This window comes from Acomys minous (genome assembly GCF_964271855.1).
Source record: "Acomys minous genome assembly, chromosome: 16".
Taxonomy (NCBI): Eukaryota; Metazoa; Chordata; class Mammalia; order Rodentia; family Muridae; genus Acomys; species Acomys minous.
Genome location: NC_140498.1, coordinates 79,307,663 through 79,324,346, shown reverse-complemented (window position 1 = coordinate 79,324,346; position 16,684 = coordinate 79,307,663). Strand labels below are relative to the sequence as shown.

The window sequence follows — 16,684 nt, the reverse complement described above, 5'->3', positions numbered from 1 at the left end:
AGTTCAAGGCCTACACCAAAGTTGCCCTTGTTGGCTAGTGGCGCACACCTTTAATCCCAACGCTTGAGGCAGAGGCAGGAGGATCTGTGAATTGATGTTCCCCTAAGAACCTGATGACACTAACAAGCTGGAAGTTGTCAAAGAGAACTCTGCCCCCCTCTCTTCACTAGCCTTTATTCCCTCCTACCTAGTCTTGGGGGTGGTGGAAGGGAGGTAGGTTATAAGGAACCAAAATAAAATAGCGTTAAGAAGTAGTGCCTACAGCTGGGCGGTGGTGGCACACGCCTTTAATCCCAGTACTCGGGAGGCAGAGGCAGTGAGTTCCAGGACAGTCTACAGAGTGAGTTCCGGGACAGCCAAGGCAGAGATATCCCTGCCTCTGGGATTAAAGGCGTGCCACCACTGGCCAGCTCAAAGAGATTAATAATAATAATAATAATAATAATAATAATAATAATAATAATAATAATAATAATAATAATAATAATAATTTGTATGTGTGGCGAGGTGTGTGTGTGAGAGAGATGTGCATGGCTGAAGTACCCATGGCAGCCAGAAGAGGGTAGCAGATCCCCTAGAGCTGGAGTTCCGGGAGGTTTGTGAACCTTCCAGTGTGAGTGCTGGGAACCTAACTGGGGATCCTCTGCAAGAGTAGGCACTGATGTAGCTCTCCAGCACCCCTTCATGATGTTTTAAGTTTATGATCTTGGGTTGATCTTGCATTCATAGCTATGCTGTCTGCCTGGGGCCTCTGGGATGGGAGGTGTACACCTTAGAAATGACGGGATACGGTGTGATTTCTCAATTCCCGTCCCTGTCTCTCTTAGCATTGGCATTCGGTTTTTTTTATTTTTTATTTTTTTCTTCTTTCTTCATGATCCCATTGGCCAGCTCAACAAATCCCCAAGGCCACCCATGAGTAAGACAGGCTGAGGCAGTCTCATATGTTCATCGCGATCTCTTCAGGGCACCACTTTATTGGGAGGCAACTTCGGGTGGGTAGGATCTAGGGCTGTTGGGCCCGCAGCAGAGCCCGCACCTGGCTGACCTGCCACTGGACACTGGATCGTGCTGTGCCACCCAAGGCGCTGTACTGTTCCACGCTGTGGCCGTAGTCCCACACGTGACTCACGTCACCTGAGAACAGGGGACTGGGGACAATAAGAATGGGTCAGAGTAGCCAGGGGCATCGCAGCCTGCAGCTGCCCAGGGTCAGCTTCCGGGCCGCAGCACGGCGGGGTGGGGAAGGAGGAAAGAGGAAGGAGGACCCGGCACCTGATAGTCTGCAGCTCCTGCAGCGACAGCTGGTTGAGGGCGACTCCTTTAGTCTCTGCCATGAACACAGCTTTCCCCGAGGCCTCGTGGGCCTGGCGGAACGGCATCTAGATACATAGGCGCAGGGTGGCCAGGGGCTTGTTTTCCGCTGGGACCTGAGTGCCTGGCTTTGGGGACACCCTTGTCCCCATGCCCGGCTGCCTCACACTCACCCCTTTGCGGACCAGGTAGTAGGCAAGGTCCGTGGCCAGCATGTCAGGGCTGAGCGCCTGTGTCATGTTCTCACGGTGAATCTGGGGGCACAGGTCCAGCAAAAAGTGAGCTTGGCGGGACCCCCTGGAGCCTGCCCTACTGTGTTCTCAGCAAGTGAGTTATAGCCCCACCCCGGCCCACCTCCACAAGCAATCCACTCTCTGTTTCGACATTTTTTTTTTTTTAATCATTATTCATTTGTGTTTAGCTTTTGAGATAGATTTAAAGACTTAAGCTGGCAGGTACGGGGGGGGGGGGTGGTGGCTCATGCCTTTAATCCCAGCACTTGGCAGCAGAGGCAGGCTGATTGCTGTGAGTTCAAGGCCAGCCTGGTCTACAAAGTGAGTCTAGGACACCCCAAGGCTACACAGAGACACCCTGTCTCAAAAAACCAAACCAAACCAAACCAAACCAAACAAAACCCCACCTATTCTGGCCCAAACCCCATCCCACCATCCCTGTTGCTCTGTAGCAGGTCTTGGTACTTTGCCTTCATCCCCTTCCCTGCAAATCCCTGTCTGGGCCCAGGGGTGAGCGGTGGGGAAGGGAGGAAGAGGCAGGCGAAGTGAGGAGAGCTGGTCTTGCCTTCAGTGTAGAGATGACTCCAGTGGCCACTTGGAGGACAGCAGTCATGGTGTCCGACACTTCAAACACAGCTTCCTTGTCTTCCTGAGAAGTAAGGGCAGGGAAGGCTGGCAGCCCCGCCCTTCACCCAGACCCCTCTCCTTGTTCCACTGAGGAGGCTTAGCACCCCTTCCCGGCTACCAAGGAGCAGCAGGGGGCTCCTGAGGGATAGACACAGACTGTGTGGCCAGGAAGGGAAGGAGTCATTCAAGGGGTGCCTGTCTGGGGGGGGGTATGGCAGAGCTCCGAAAGGGTAACTATGTGGTATAGGCCACTTGTACCTGCAAGTCCTTGTTGTAAGTGCTTGGAAGTCCCTTGAGGGTCATCAGGAGCCCAGCACACTGCAGGGAGAGTGAAGCTGAGCCACTGAGACGCCAGAAGCAGTTATGAAGTCCCCTGAGGACCCACTGGGCTTTACCACCCCCCCCACCCCTCACCCCCCCCACCCCCTACCCCACCCCCCACCCCCCGACTCTGGACTCTGCCCCACTCACCCGCCCAAACACTCGGCCCGCCTTGCTCCGGATCAGCTCCAGGCTGTCTGGGTTTTTCTTCTGGGGCATCAAGCTGCTTCCGGTGCTGGGGACAAGAGGTGTTAAGACTGACGGGCCTGCTCATGCCTGGTTGGCTTGCTGGCAGAGGCACTGGGCAGGTTGGAGTGGGAGGAAAGGGTTCCAGTTGGGACTGGGATACGGGGCCTCACCTGTAGGAATCTGAGAGCTGCACAAAGTTGAATTCCTTGGTGCCGTAGAGGATGAGGTCCTCTGCCATCCTGCTGAGGTGGGTCATACACAGAGAAGCCCAGAACAGGAACTCGGCTGGAAGGGACAGCAGGCCTTTGATGTACTCTCTGTGTGTGTGCTCACTCTGAGACGGTCAAAGGACAACTTGCAGGAGACAGAGCTCTTCTTCCGCCATGTGGGCGTCAGGGTATCAAACTCAGGTTCCTCAGGCCTGGTAGTAGCTGCTTTTTACCCACTGGCTAATCTTGCTAGCCCCTTTTCTTGGTGCTGGGTTTTTAAATTTTTGTTTGTTTGTTTGAGACAGGGTCTTTTTTTAAAAAAATATTTATTTATTATTATGTATACAGTGCTCTGCCTGCATATGTGCCTTCAGGCCAGAAGAGGGCATCAGATCACATTATAGATGGTTGTGAGCCACCATGTGGTTGCTGGGAGTTGAACTCAGGACCTCCGGAGCAGCAGTCAGTACGCTTAACCTCTGAGCCATCTCTCTAGCCCCTAGGATGGGGTCTTATATAGCTCAGGCTGGCCTTGAAATAACCAGCAGAGGATGTCCTTCAATTGCGGATAGTCCTGCCTCCATTTCCCAAGTGCTGGGACTACGGGGGTGCAGTGTTGGGGATGGAACCCAGAGCTTCATGCACGTGAAGCAAGCATCGTATTACCCAGTGTATGTCCCCAGTCCTGGACTCCTGTGTCTTACCTACGAAGTCTCTCTCGCTGGTGGCATCCATGCTGTTGAGGGTGATGGCCCCAAAGTTCAGTTCTGGAGGGAAGGGAGGAAAAATAGCTGGACTGAAAGGCAAGATGTACCCTGAACCTGGATGCCTAGCCTCACCCTTGACCCCTTTTTAGAAATGGGAATCCAGGAGGGGTCTGAGGTGGGGAAGGGGGGTCTCTGGACAGATCTCAAGAGGATAGGAGGAGGTCTAAATATTCCTAGCAACAGGTTGCCATAGGCAACTCCATTAGTCTCAATACCCATACGCAAGATGCGAGGGTCTCTGCCCTCCCATTGCGGAACCGGGAAATGTTGTACAGGATGTTGTCCCTTCAAAGGGAAGGATGTATAACGTGGTTTCCGCCCAGAAGGCTTGGAATGGATGTAGTTAATAGCCTGGTATTTTTACATTATCTGTGTAACTGAGACCACACAGGATCTTCCCCGAGGCCCTAATCCTGAGCTTGTCCATCTACATGTAAGGTGTCACATGCGCTCTACAAAGAGTCTCAACATAGTCCTGCCTTAAATTGTATTGTGCCCCTGGGATTGAGTTAATTATCACCGGGAAAAATCTCACAAAATTGTGCTGTGTTTAAATAACCCTAAAATAGAACCCGGCCTGGTGGCTCACGCCTTTAATCCCAGCACACGGGGAGGCAGAGGCAGGTGGATCTCTGTGACTTCGAGGCCAGCCTGGTCCACAAAGTGAGTCAAGGACAGCCAAGGCTATACAGAGAGACCCTGTCTCAAAAAACCTAAATAAGTAAATAAATAAATAAAAATAAATAAACAGCTTGGGGTCAGACTCCCAAAATTTTAACCAATACCGGCAATTGAGTCAGGCTGAACCTACAGCCCTGGTTTCCCTGGTGTTTACCTATCTGTGAGCACAAGGACCTCCATGGCTCCCACATCTCATCTTGTGTGTTTTTGGGGACCCAGCAGGAGATGAGAGTGACAGAGAAAGACGAGCAGGGTACCTCACCTGCTCGGAGCAGCTCCCGGTCCACGCCCAGAGGGTTGCCTGCAATGGCCCCACTGCAGAGACAAGGGTCTATAGTGATTGAGGTTCTGGGTACCACACGCAGGCAACACTCAGAGCCTAGCTTGAGTTGTTCAGCCGCTTTCTTGGCCTGGCCAGTTTAAGACCCAAAACATGTTCACCACGCAGGGAAGATGGTGTGCAACGGGAAGCTGGCTGGGGTTTCATCATACACTCAAGTTTGGTTATCCCCGTGTTAGAGATTTAGAAGGTTGAGGAGGGTCTAGCTCCTTTTTATTAAAAAAAAAAAAAGCCGGGCGTGGTGGCACACCCCTTTAATCCCAGCACTCGGGAGGCAGAGGCAGGCGGATCACTGTGAGTTCGAGGCCAGCCTGGACCACAAATCGAGTCTAGGAGAGCCAAGGCTACACAGAGAAACCCTGTCTCGAAAAACCAAAAAACAAAAAACAAAAAAAAACCAAAAACATGTCGCCTGCCCAGTGGCACACGCCTGTAATCCCAGCACTTGGGAGGCAGAGGCAGGTGGATGGCTTGAGTTTGAGGCCAGCCTGGTCTACAAAGCGAGTCCAGGACAGCCAAGGCTACACAGAGAAACCCTGTCTTGAAAAACAAAAAAAAGAAACCAAACCCCAAAAACCGTGTATGTTTATGTACGTATTCTTGTCTGTATGTGGACCACATCCATGTAGGTGTCCACAGAGGCCAGAAGAGGACCTCAGGCCCCCTGGGACTAGAGTTAAGTGGCAGCTGTGAGCCGCCCAATGCGAGTGCTAGGAGCTGGACTTGTGCCATCTACAAAAGCAGCCAGTGCTCTTAACCATCTCTCCAGCCTCTACAGTTTTGTTTTTAATGGTTTGTTTTTTATTATTTTGTTTATATGTATGTGTACGTGCATGTGAGAACGTATGCCAAATATGTGAAGGTGTCTGTATTGGCCAGAAGAGGGCACTGGATTCCCTGGAGCTAGAGTCCCAAGTGGGTTATAAGCTGCCCAGTGTGGGTGCTGGGAACTGAACTCCAGTCCTCTGGAAGAGCAGCAAGTGCTCTTAACCGCTGAGCCATGTAAATGTAACTTTATTTGCCTGATGAGATTGTCCTCTCTGAGGCTTACTGCTGAGTAAGCTCACTCTTTCTAGTTCTTCCTGAACTCTTGCTGGCTGGCTCAACTCAGCTGTTCTGGCTCAAAATTCCTCTCCCAGCTGATTGAGTCGTTCTGTCAAATCTTTCTCTGATTCGTCACTTTGTCTGTCCCTCAATTAGACATCACTGTTTATTCCAGCCAGAGGGATTAAAGGTGTATACTAGCCAGACGGTGGTGGCGCATGCCTTTAATCCCAGCACTCAGGAGGCAGAGGCAGGCGGATCACTGTGAGAGTTCGAGGCCAGCCTGGTCTACAAAGTGAGTCCAGGACAGCCAAGGCTACACAGAGAGACCCTGTCTCAGAAATAAATAAATAAATAAATAAATAAATAAGGGTGTATACTAAGGCCATTTCTGTATTCCAGCCAGATCACACAGACCTAGAAGGCCTTGGGATGTGATTCCTCACCAGAGCAGCCATGTTGCTGGATTAAAATTCCTCCACAGAGCCATCTCTCCAGCCCATAGTAAAGGTTTTAATTAACATATATTACATATATATCCATTTTCATCATGACATTTTCATATATGTGTAGAATGTATTTTAATCATATTCACTCCTCCATTACCCTCTATTGTCCTCCTCCTACCCTGCTAATTTCTTCTTCTTCCCAACTCCTATTTTCACGTCTTTGTCCGTGACACCCCTCACCCCACCCCCCCCCACCCACCCCCGGCCCCGTGAGTTTTACTAGGGTTGGTACAGGCGCATGCGTGAGTGGTTACCAATAGGACCATGGGCAACTTTAACCACTGAAATGCCTCCCATAGCAACACAACTGTTTACATTATAGACTCTGAGGAAGGGGCAGGGCCTCATAAGCCCCTCCCCCCCAATCACCACGTTTCCTTCAGCCACGCTGACTGTGTAGCGCCACGCCCTCACCTTCCCCCTGGCCTCGGGGACATTGAGGACTGCCTTACCTCCCCAGCGGCAGGACATTGATCCTCTTCTGCACCTGCAGCAGTCTCTCTGAATCCCGTGTCAGAGCAACAGCGTGGCTGGGGGAAACCAGGAACGAGTGGGTGGCTGGACACTAGGCCAGCCTCCCCTTCCAGCAGGGCCCCTGCTTAGGGCCCCTTCCTACCGTCGCCGCTCCGCACAGCTCACCTCAGGATCCAGTGGCTCCAGCGGATGGGCTGAGCCCTCTGAAGGTGTGTGTACCCCGGGAAGAGGACATCGCACTCCCTGTAGCATGAGAAGAAGCAGGAGACCTGAGGGACTGGGGTCCAGCAGGGACAGGTGACGCTTTCTTAGAACACCCAGGGTCCTACAGGCTAGGCTCTTCTCAGGGAAGGTAAGAACAGACAGACCTGTGGGGCTCGGCCTGAATAAGGGACCGGATGCTCACCAGGGGATAGAACCTGAAGCGAGTCACTGAGATCAAAGACTAAGGCAGGAAGGGCACGATGGTGCGAGTCTGTAGTAGCAGTGCTGGGGAGCGAGGGTGAGGCAGGGGGACTACCATTAAGGCTGAGGTCAGCTTTGGCTATACAGTAAGTTGTATGCCAGCCTCGGTTACAGATGAGACGCTGTTTTTTAAAAAAAAAACCGAAGCCCAGGCTCTGGGTGAGGTGGTGCACGCCTGTAATCCTAGCATTTGGGAGGCTGAAGCCGGAGAACCAAGTTCGAGGTCAGCCTCAGTTATATGGTGGATCTGAGGGCAGCTTGGACTGTCTTTAAAAAGAGGAAAAAGAAGGCTGGAGAGATGGCTGAGAGGTTAAGAGTACTTGGCTGGTCTTCGCAAGGTTCTGAGTTCAATTCCCAGCACCCACATGGTGGCTCACAACCGTCTATAATGAGATCTGGTGCTCTCTTCTGGCCTGCAGGTGTACACGCGGGCAGAGTACTGTATAAATAATAAGTAAATCAATCTAAAAAGGAGAAGGAGGAAGAGGAGGAGGAGAAGAAAGAGGTGGAAAGGACAGAACAGGGAAAAGAATGGGGAAAAAAAGAAAGAGAGGAAGTTTGAGGCTAGCCTAGGCTACATAGTAAGTCCAAGGCTATCCTTAGTGTATAACCATTACTCCATTCAATTTCAGAATACTGTCATCATGCCAATAAAAACAACCCTGTACTCACTAGCCCTTGCCCTCCTTTCCTCACCTCAGTCCACAATTGCATTCATAACTAGCTAAGGTCTACGAACATGGGACACCGAGTTAATAAAGAGGCAGCATCCCTGATTTTGATACCACTTAAGAATTTTCAGGGTCTCCCCTGTCAAGTTTGCAGGGGACAAAGCCAGTCCCAGGGACATTATTAGAACATGGGAGCATGGGCAGCCTTTGGCTCTGTCATTTGCCTTCCATGTAGGGTGGGATGCTGGGTAAGATGGGCAGACTGAAGAGTGATTGCTTGCTTCGGGCTCAGTCAGGAGCCTTAGTCTGCAAAGATTCTTAAATGGACGCTGCCCTCCGGGGCTGGCCTTGGTAGGGGTGGAGCTGTTGTTAAGTCTTGCCCCACCCCTTGCTGTTCTGTATCGTTTCCGGAACTATGAGCCCACCTAATACCTCCACTCCCCTGCCACCCAGGTCTTACACCCAGAAGAGAACAGAGCCTGGTTGCCCCCTGTGACTCCAGGTGTCCGTCCTCTGAGCCATACTTCTGCCATCTTTATGAAAGTAGCTGGGCCTGTCACAATTGGGCCTATGGGACTGGAGAGGCGGCTTGTTTGTTAAGACCACTTGTTCTTGCAGAATGACCCCGGATTTAATTGGCTTGTGGCTATTCACAGGGGGGAATCTGATGCCCTCTTCTGATCTCCACAGGCATCAGGCATGTAGGTGACCCACACAGATACATGCAGAGAAAATGCTTTTATATATATTTATATATATATATATATTCAAAACAAAACAAAAACCCCAACTCCAACCTGGCTTATGGACTGTTGACATTCTCTTCCTTTAGGAGTGAGCAGAAGGGTCTTTGGCCCCTCGCTAGAGTATTTCATTATTCTTCCCAGCCATTTATATGTAAATCTGCCCTAATTTTTAATTATATATATATTATTGATTTATTCATATTACATCTTAGTTGTTATCCCATCCCTTGTATCCTCCCATTCCTCCCTCCCTCCCATTTTCCCTTACTCCCTTCCCCTATGACTGTGACTGAGGGGGACCTCCTCCCCCTGTATATACTCATAGGGTATCAAGTCTCTTCTTGGTAGCCTGCTATTTTTCCTCTGAGAGCCACCAGGCCTCCACATCCAGGGGACATGGTCAAATACGGGACACCAGAGTTCATGTGAAAGTCAGACCCCACTCTCCACTCAACTGTGGAGAATGTCCTGTCCATTGGCTAGATCTGCATAGGGGTTCGAAGTTTACTACATGTATTGTCCTTGGCTGGTACCGTAGTTTGAGCAGGACCCCTGGGCCCAGATCTGCCCATCATAATGTTCTTCTTGTAGGTTTCTAGGACCCTCTGGGTCCTTATATTTCCCCATTCTCCCATGATTCTCTCACCTAGAGTCCCAATAGGATGTCCTCCCCTCTGTCCCACTTTCCTGATAAGTGAAGACATTCATGGGACAAATCTGCCCTAATTGTTTATGCTCTCACGTCTGGTCGCAGGAGGAGCTAGAATGTATAGACTGGGGAAGCCTAGGACACAGTCTGCTCCGCAGCCATAGGGAACTATCGCCCATGCTGGTGCAGACCTTCCGCCATGGTTGGTTTTGGGTTACCCGCACTCATTCCTTGCTTGGAGCCCTCCAGGGAGGAAATTCCTGTGACCGCGTCCCCGGAGACTTACGCCTCAGCCCGGTCTATCATACATCCAATGAGCGTCCAGAGGAGGGCGGAGAGTTCTGAACAGGTCTGCCTCATCCACAGCCTGAGGTCCGTCACCACCTGTGGGGAAGAGAAGGCTGAAGTCAGGGAGTAGAACTTCCTGCTTCCCTGGAGAGCCAGAACCCTCCCCCCGCCCCGCCCCCGCCCCCCCGCCCCCCCCCCGGCTGAGCCCCACGAGCCGCCTGGGTTCCCAAGGTTGAAAGGTTCATAGCAGAGGGCAAGAGGGCTGGTGACACCTGGTCGTTGCGACTTCGTCCTGTGTGTAACTTCCCTGCAGTTTCACCAATGAGCTCCTACGAGTGAAGAGGTGCGAGGTTAGGGACTCCCGGCTCACAGCTCTGTAGCGACACTCAAAGCCCTTGCCAGCCCTGTACTCTTCCCTCCTTATGCGAGAGACCCCGGTCCTGCCCACGCCTCTTACCAATCCCACTCTGCCAAGCCTGGCTAGCGCCTGGGGTAAGGTAAAAGAGACAGACCAATCAGAAAGAGGGGTGTGTCATACCTTCAAGCGCCGTTCATTGGCTGTGTGGATGTCTTCATCATTAGGGTGTAGTTTGAAGGTGCCCTGGGCCCACTCTTCAGCCACCTGAAGAAGTTGGTAACAACCCAGGGTATCAGGGGACAGGAGTGTCCCTGTCCCGGTCCCGGCTCCACCTAAATGCCCTTGTGTAGAAGCTCAGCCAAAGAATCCTTCCCCACGCCTGAGGGATGATCTCAGACCCAGTCCACTGTGGTCCTGAGCAATGAGGGGTTATTAAAAGATACAATTGGAGGGTTGGAGAGATGGCTCAGTGGTTAAGAACACTGGCTACTCTTCCAGAGGACCCGGGTTCAGTTCCCAGCACCCACACGTCAGATCACAGCTGCCTGTAACTCCAGTACCCTCATACAGACATACATAGAGGCAAACCACCAATGCATATGAAGTAAAAATAAATTGAGAGAGAGAAAGAGAGAGAGAGAGAGAGAGAAGCTCCCAGTGTTGGGCTGGGGGCCCTGGGTTCCATCTCCAGCCTCCGAAGGAGGGAATAAAGGTGAAAGTAGTGCTTAGGGATTTGGGGTGGGAGCCTGGCTCCCCAGGGTTCCCTTGGGACACGGAGACTACCTTGTCCAGGCCTTGCAGGATCTGCTGCATCTCGGCTTTGGTGAGAAGCCCCGCCTTCTCCAGGCCCCGGCTGTAGGCCTTGCTCCCCTGAACGTCCACATTCCACAGATGCCGGTCATAGGAGATGGATGAGTTGAATTTCTCCATGATGGGGTCGACGGCGCCCACGAACCGGCCACCCCATAGCTTCCCGCTCTGGCCAAGAGGGCAGAAGAGAACAGACTCTCAAAAGGGTCCCCATTTTTGGTTTGTTTGTTTTTGTTTCCAGACAGGGTTTTTCTGTGTAATAGCCCTGGCTATCCTGGAACTCTCTTTGTAGATGAGGTTGGCCTTGAACTCAGAGATCCACCTGCCTCTGCCTTCAGAATGCTGGGATTAAAGGCATGCGCCATTAGCCTGGCATGGTGGAGCATCCCAGCACTCGGTAGGCAGAGGCAGGTGGATCATTGTTAGTTCGAGGCCAGCCTGGTCTACAAAGCAAGTCCAGGACAGCCAAGGCTACAACAGTGAAACCCTGTATCAAACAAACAAGCAAACAAAAAGGCATGCGCCATCACCGCTGTCTCCAGCTCCTATTTTTGTTTTTGTTTTTTCCTAAAAAGACATTAGCTGCTCCCCCACTTCCAGGCACCAAAAAGCAGAGGAACAGGTCAGAGAGGCACCTGTCTTGAAAGGGAAGGGCACAGGATATGGACAGGTGGTAGGAAGGGATGTAGAACATACCAGAAAGCCAACCAAGGCCAGAAGGAAAGTGTGGGAGGAACAATGCTGAGGCACATGGCATGCGAATCGCTGGCAGCCTTTCTGTGTATGTGTATAGGTGTCTATGAGAGCCACCGGGGACATAGGGCTTCTCCTCAGAACTTTGAACTGACCTTGGACATTACCATATAACACCTTGGAACCTCGGTTTTGCCTCTTTACAAAGCAGCAACTATACCTACACCACGGGCTTGTTATAAGCCAGTGGCTCTCGACCTTCCTAACGCTAGGACCCTTTAATACAGTTCTTCATGTTGTGGTGACTCTCCTCTCATAACATTATTTTCATTGCTGTTTCATAGACCAGGCTAGCCTTGAACTCACAGAGATCTGCTTGCCTCTGCCTCCCAAATGCTGGGATTAGAGGTGTGCATCACAACCACTTGGCAATTTCTGTGTTTTCTGATGGTCTTAGGCGACCCCTGTGAAAGGGCAGTACAACCCCAAAGGGGTCATGACCCATAAGTTGAGAGCCACTGTTATAAGCATTTAGTCTGATGTCATTGGCAAAGTGTAGACATCGTGAAGGAGGGCTGAAGGGTCCTCTGCAAGAGCATCAAGCACTCTAACTACTTGAACCATCCCTCCAGCTCCCTACAGAAGAATTTACACACGGGACCTGCAATGTTAGGTGATGCTTGGGTGAATAGCCAGACAAACAGGGCCTCACTATGCAGTCCTGGCTAGCTCAGAACTCACTGTATAAATCAAGCTTCCCCAGAACTCATAGAGATGGCCACCGGCTGCCTCCAAGTGCTCGGATTAAAGTGCACTGCCACATTTTTAGAGATGGGATCTCTCACTGACCCTGAACTAAATGGACTCAACTGAGCTGACTAGTCAACAGGTTTTTTTTTGTTGTTGCTGTTTTGAATTTTTTTGTTTTTGGTTTTTGGAAGACTGGGTTTCTCTGTGTAGCCTTGACTGTCCTGGACTCCCTTTGTAGACCAGGCTAGCCTCGAACTCACAAAGATCCACCTGCCTCAGCCTCCCCAGTGCTGTGATCATGGGGGTGCAATAGTTTTAACTTCTTCAGCACTGGGACCCAAACTCGGATGCTTATGATGACTAACAAGCAGCTTACCAACTGAGCCACCGTCCCCCCTCCCTGGGGCTTGCTTTACCATCTCCTGGCTCTGGTGCTGTTTGACCACATGAGTGAGCATCTACTGTGCTCTGGTCTCCCTCGGTGCTCAACAGTCTGACTGAAAGGACTCTGACCCATAGAAGCAGCCTCCACCATCACCCCTGGCTTTCTGAGAGGTTCTACATGTGACCCTTAGCTGCCTCAACAAAAGCTGGCTTTTCTTCAAAGAGCCCCCATGAGCCCCTGGGGCCTGCCAGTCAGGGCCAGGTGGTCAGAGCAGGGAGCAAAGGCCAGGAAGGGATCCTGCCACTGCCTTCCTTCTCAGATTTCCGGCCTCTGTGCCTGGCTTGTTGGTAATAACATCACCCTAACTAGCAGGACAGCAGCCAGAACAATTAGTACCAACCCACAGAATGGCTCAAGGCAAGCTGAGGTCATCTGCAGCCCAGACCACTGTGTTCCAGGAGCAAACTCTGAGCACCAGTTCCACCAGCAGGCTGCCTGGCACCCACGGCCCTTGGTCCCCTTCCTCCCCCATGTCCTCCAATATTTGGGAGGTTCGCCTAGAGCCTACTTGTGAAACACAGGTGCTCAACCACTGAGTCATATCCTAGCCCCTTACTGGGGGAGTCTACCTATGTATTCTGCCACTGAGCTGCACCCCCACCCCGGACTTTGGCTTATGGAGATAGGGTCATGCTATATGGTTCAGGCTGACCTAGAACTCATTACAAAGTTGAAGCTGGCCTCAAACTGCTAATCCTGCTTCCTGCTTTAGCCTTTCCAGGGCTCTGCCAACCTTTTCTTTCTTTCTTTTTTTTTTTTTTGGTTTTCCTGGACTTGCTTTGTAGACCAGGCTGGCCTTGAACTCACAAAGATCTGCCTATCTCTGCCTTCCGAGTGGCGGGACTAAAGGCATGCGCCACCACTGCCGGGTAATAGTTTAAGGGCAGCCTGGTCTTAAAAGACTTTGTCCTGTTTGCCACCACTTATTGGAGACTTATTATTGCTTAGTCTTGTATTGCGGAACTCCACACATGAGCTCACACAGAGGGAGGTGTAGCTCAGTAGTATAGTGCTTGCCTAGCATGCATGAGGCCCTGGGTTGGGTCTCCAAAAGAGAAAACAAAACAAAGTTGGGGAAATAGTTCAGTTGATAAAGCAACATGAGACACTGAGCTTAATCACCAGAACTTATTTAAAAGAAAAAATTTTTTAAAAAAGGTCTGGCTATGATGGCATGCACTTATAGTCCCAACACTGAGAAAGAGATGGGTGACCCTGGGTCACCAGCCACCCTAGACTAATTGGAGGGGGGGCGGAAATTGAAGGAGACATCTGAAATTGATCTCTGGCAAGATCTCTCTCTCTCTCTCTCTCTCTCTCTCTCTCTCTCTCTCTCTCTCTCACACACACACACACACACACACACACACACACACACACACAGAACTTGCCTGGCACTTGCAACATTTTTTTTTTTAAAGTTTCTGAGACCAGGCCTCTCTATGTAGCCATGACTGTCCTTAAACTCACAGAGATCCACCAGCCCCTGCCTCCCCCAGGGGCTGAGTTTAAAGGCATGCGCTGCTCCGCCTGGCAGTGCAATTACATCCTTTTATGAAGTGGACGCCATGGCCCCCTACTTCACAAAGGAACTAAGAGGTCAAGGCTGACTGACCCTGGAGTACAAATCACATCTGTTTGGCTCCAAAGTCCAGGCCTTGCTCCTTGACCCTCCACCCGGCCCCGCAGCTAAGTAGATCAGGCCATTACAACTGAAACGATGTTAAACCTTTAGTCTGAAACAATGAGCTGAGAGGAAGGATGTGACTCGTCAGCTCACGAAGATCAGAAGGGACCAGACACGCAGGCATCTGCTGCCCTACAGCCCCCATTCCTGGAAGAGTTCAAGGCAATGACTCCATGCTCCACCCCTTCCTTACAGGCAGGGCCAATAGCTGTCATTAGTCCATTTACCAGACAAATCAAGCAAGTCCCTAGAAGACCTATGTCTTGCACACCTGCCACTAAAGTAGGAAGGAGGGCCAGAACTCCTGGCCCAGAGGAGAGGACACGGACACCCTAGGGGTTACTGGGGCTACAGAGAGAGAGAGAGAGAGAGAGGTCCCTACCTCCTGGCTCTTTCCATATGACAGAGCTCAAGTACAATTTAGGCATTCAGCTTTTCCTATATGTGGTTGCCACATGCACGGCATGCGGGGTATGCTACAGGGCGGGGATGGGCGAGAAGCTGTGTGGCGGAGAAAAATGGAGAGTAAGGGAGGTGAGGTAGCTCGTCGGGTGAAGGCCTTTGCTGCCAAGCCCGTTGGAAAGAGAATGCGCTCCCGCAGGTTGTCCTCTGATCTCCACACGTGTGCTTTCGCGCCCACACACGTGCACACTCACAAGGACAGACAAACAAAAAACGATGTGAAAAGAAAAAAGCAAACGGAGCGTTTTGATGTGGTAGCTCGCCGCAGCTGGAGTCTGAACACTCGGAGGGTGGGGAATTGTCAGAAGTCTGAGGCCAGTCTGGGCAGAGGTGATTTCCAGTCTAGCCTGGGCTGAGGAAAAAAAAAAACCAAAACGGGCTGGAGAGATGGCTCAGGCGTTAAGAACACTGGCTTCTCTTCCAGAAGGCTCACAACCACCTGCAACGCCAGTTCCTTTATATCCCAATTCCCTCTTCTGACCTCCATGGGCAGCAGCCACCAATGTGGTGCACAGACATACATGCACGCAAAACACCCAAACAAATAAAAAAAATTTAAACTATTTGTTTTAAGGGAAAACGGCAACGGGCGTGGTAGCGCACGCCTTTAACCCCAGCACTCGGGGAGGCAGAAACAGGTGGATCTCTGAGGTCGAGGCCAGCCTGGCTTACAGAGCGAGTTCCTGGTACACGTGGAAACGCTGTCTCAACACACACACACACACACACACACACACACACACACACACACACACACACACAGAACAAAAAAAGAGAAAACAGCCAGGCATGGTGGCCAATAGTGAGATCACCACATGGGCCACTTGGCGGCGCTCGATGGGCACATAAGGATGCGGGGCATCCCTCAGTCTACGTTAAACCAGGCTTTGGAAGTGTGGAATTTCTGAATCACTGCAGGTCTGTGTGGCAGGAGGTGGCTCCATGCGCGGTTTGACCCCATTGGCTCCTCCCCGCTCCTTTGCAAGGTCCCCTCAGTTCTACACACCTCCGATGCCATGTTGGGCGGTTCTTCCTCCTCCTAGGGGCTTCTGTCCTACGGATCTGGAAGACAAGACCAGATTGACCACCTCGGCTCAGGAGGTCTGCGGGGCAGGGACAGCTCAGAGTTGGGAAACACCTGCTCGCCTTGCGGGGTGTGGGCAGCACTCAGCAAGCGCGACACCGTCCTCGCGTTCCAACTTGTTTGTCTCTCTGTCCCACGATCCCCGGACCTGGTGGATCAGACCCTCAGGAGCCAGGTACCTTCTGGTCTCTTCTGGCCTTTTCTGGTCCGGATGGCGTCTGCTGTCCCTCTGCCTTGTCCCCGCCTCCTGGCGGCGTAGAGCCAATTAGAAGAGGTGGGTGTGACCCATCAACCAACCCCCTGTGGGCGGGACCACCTCTGGCTTAGCTACAGGCAGCGGGAGGAGGTAAGCGATTTTCAGGGAGTCGGCACTCGTTGTACAAAGGAGGTCCAAGGCCATAAAACCTGTGTTGGGGTGAAGACAACTTTGTCATCCCAGCAGCACCCGGGAGGCTGAGGCAGGAAGATTGCTGGGAGTTCCAGACCTGGGTTCCAGATGAACCTGTTTCAAAAACAAACAAAAAACAGGCACAACTGCCGGGACCCTGAGGCACATGCCTTTAATGTTAGCACTTGGGAGGCAGAGACAGGCAGATCTCTGTCAGCTCAAGAGCAGCCTGGTCTACTTGGTGAGTTCCAGCCAACCGGAACTACATAGTGAGACCCTGTCTCAATACAGGGGGCAGGGAATGGGGCACAAGCTAAATCAGGTGTGGTTTGGTATGCGGGTCTTTTCAGCACTCTGGAGGCTGCGGCAAGAGGCTTGCTGGGGTTCCAGACCAGCACAGACACAGGTGTGCGCCTGTCATCGAGGCAGGAGGATCAGAAGTTCCAGCTCCAGGTAGCCTGGGTTACCCGAGACCCTATC

The 16,684-nt window shown here is 51.7% G+C and overlaps 1 protein-coding gene and 2 long non-coding RNA genes across 5 annotated transcripts; 2 read left to right on the top strand and 1 right to left on the bottom strand.

Annotated features, from left to right (window-relative positions):
* Positions 1-940: 940 nt before the first annotated feature.
* On the bottom strand, positions 941-16,086 carry ASL (argininosuccinate lyase). Of its 3 annotated transcripts, none has more exons than XM_084762564.1 (17): positions 15,996-16,086; positions 15,739-15,794; positions 10,669-10,863; positions 10,066-10,149; positions 9,800-9,856; positions 9,526-9,623; positions 6,874-6,951; positions 6,687-6,764; positions 4,604-4,656; positions 3,598-3,660; positions 2,855-2,969; positions 2,646-2,730; positions 2,433-2,492; positions 2,113-2,196; positions 1,488-1,568; positions 1,276-1,382; positions 941-1,151 (listed from the first exon to the last, which is right to left on the bottom strand). In XM_084762564.1, exons 2-17 carry the CDS (start codon positions 15,748-15,750, stop codon positions 1,007-1,009), a joined length of 1,395 nt encoding a protein of 464 aa, XP_084618690.1. In that variant the 5' UTR covers positions 15,751-15,794; positions 15,996-16,086; the 3' UTR covers positions 941-1,006. The 3 variants fall into 3 exon arrangements, with proteins under 3 accessions (XP_084618690.1, XP_084618688.1, XP_084618689.1); XM_084762562.1 differs by having other exon boundaries at positions 15,871-16,034; XM_084762563.1 differs by lacking the exon at positions 15,996-16,086 and having other exon boundaries at positions 15,739-15,864.
* On the top strand, positions 6,959-7,705 carry LOC311586521. Its single transcript, XR_014775556.1, has 2 exons — positions 6,959-7,500; positions 7,609-7,705. It is a non-coding gene; the product is annotated as an uncharacterized lncRNA (long non-coding RNA).
* LOC311586518 lies at positions 10,885-15,475 on the top strand. Its single transcript, XR_014775553.1, has 2 exons — positions 10,885-11,116; positions 11,468-15,475. It is a non-coding gene; the product is annotated as an uncharacterized lncRNA (long non-coding RNA).
* Positions 16,087-16,684: the final 598 nt, after the last annotated feature.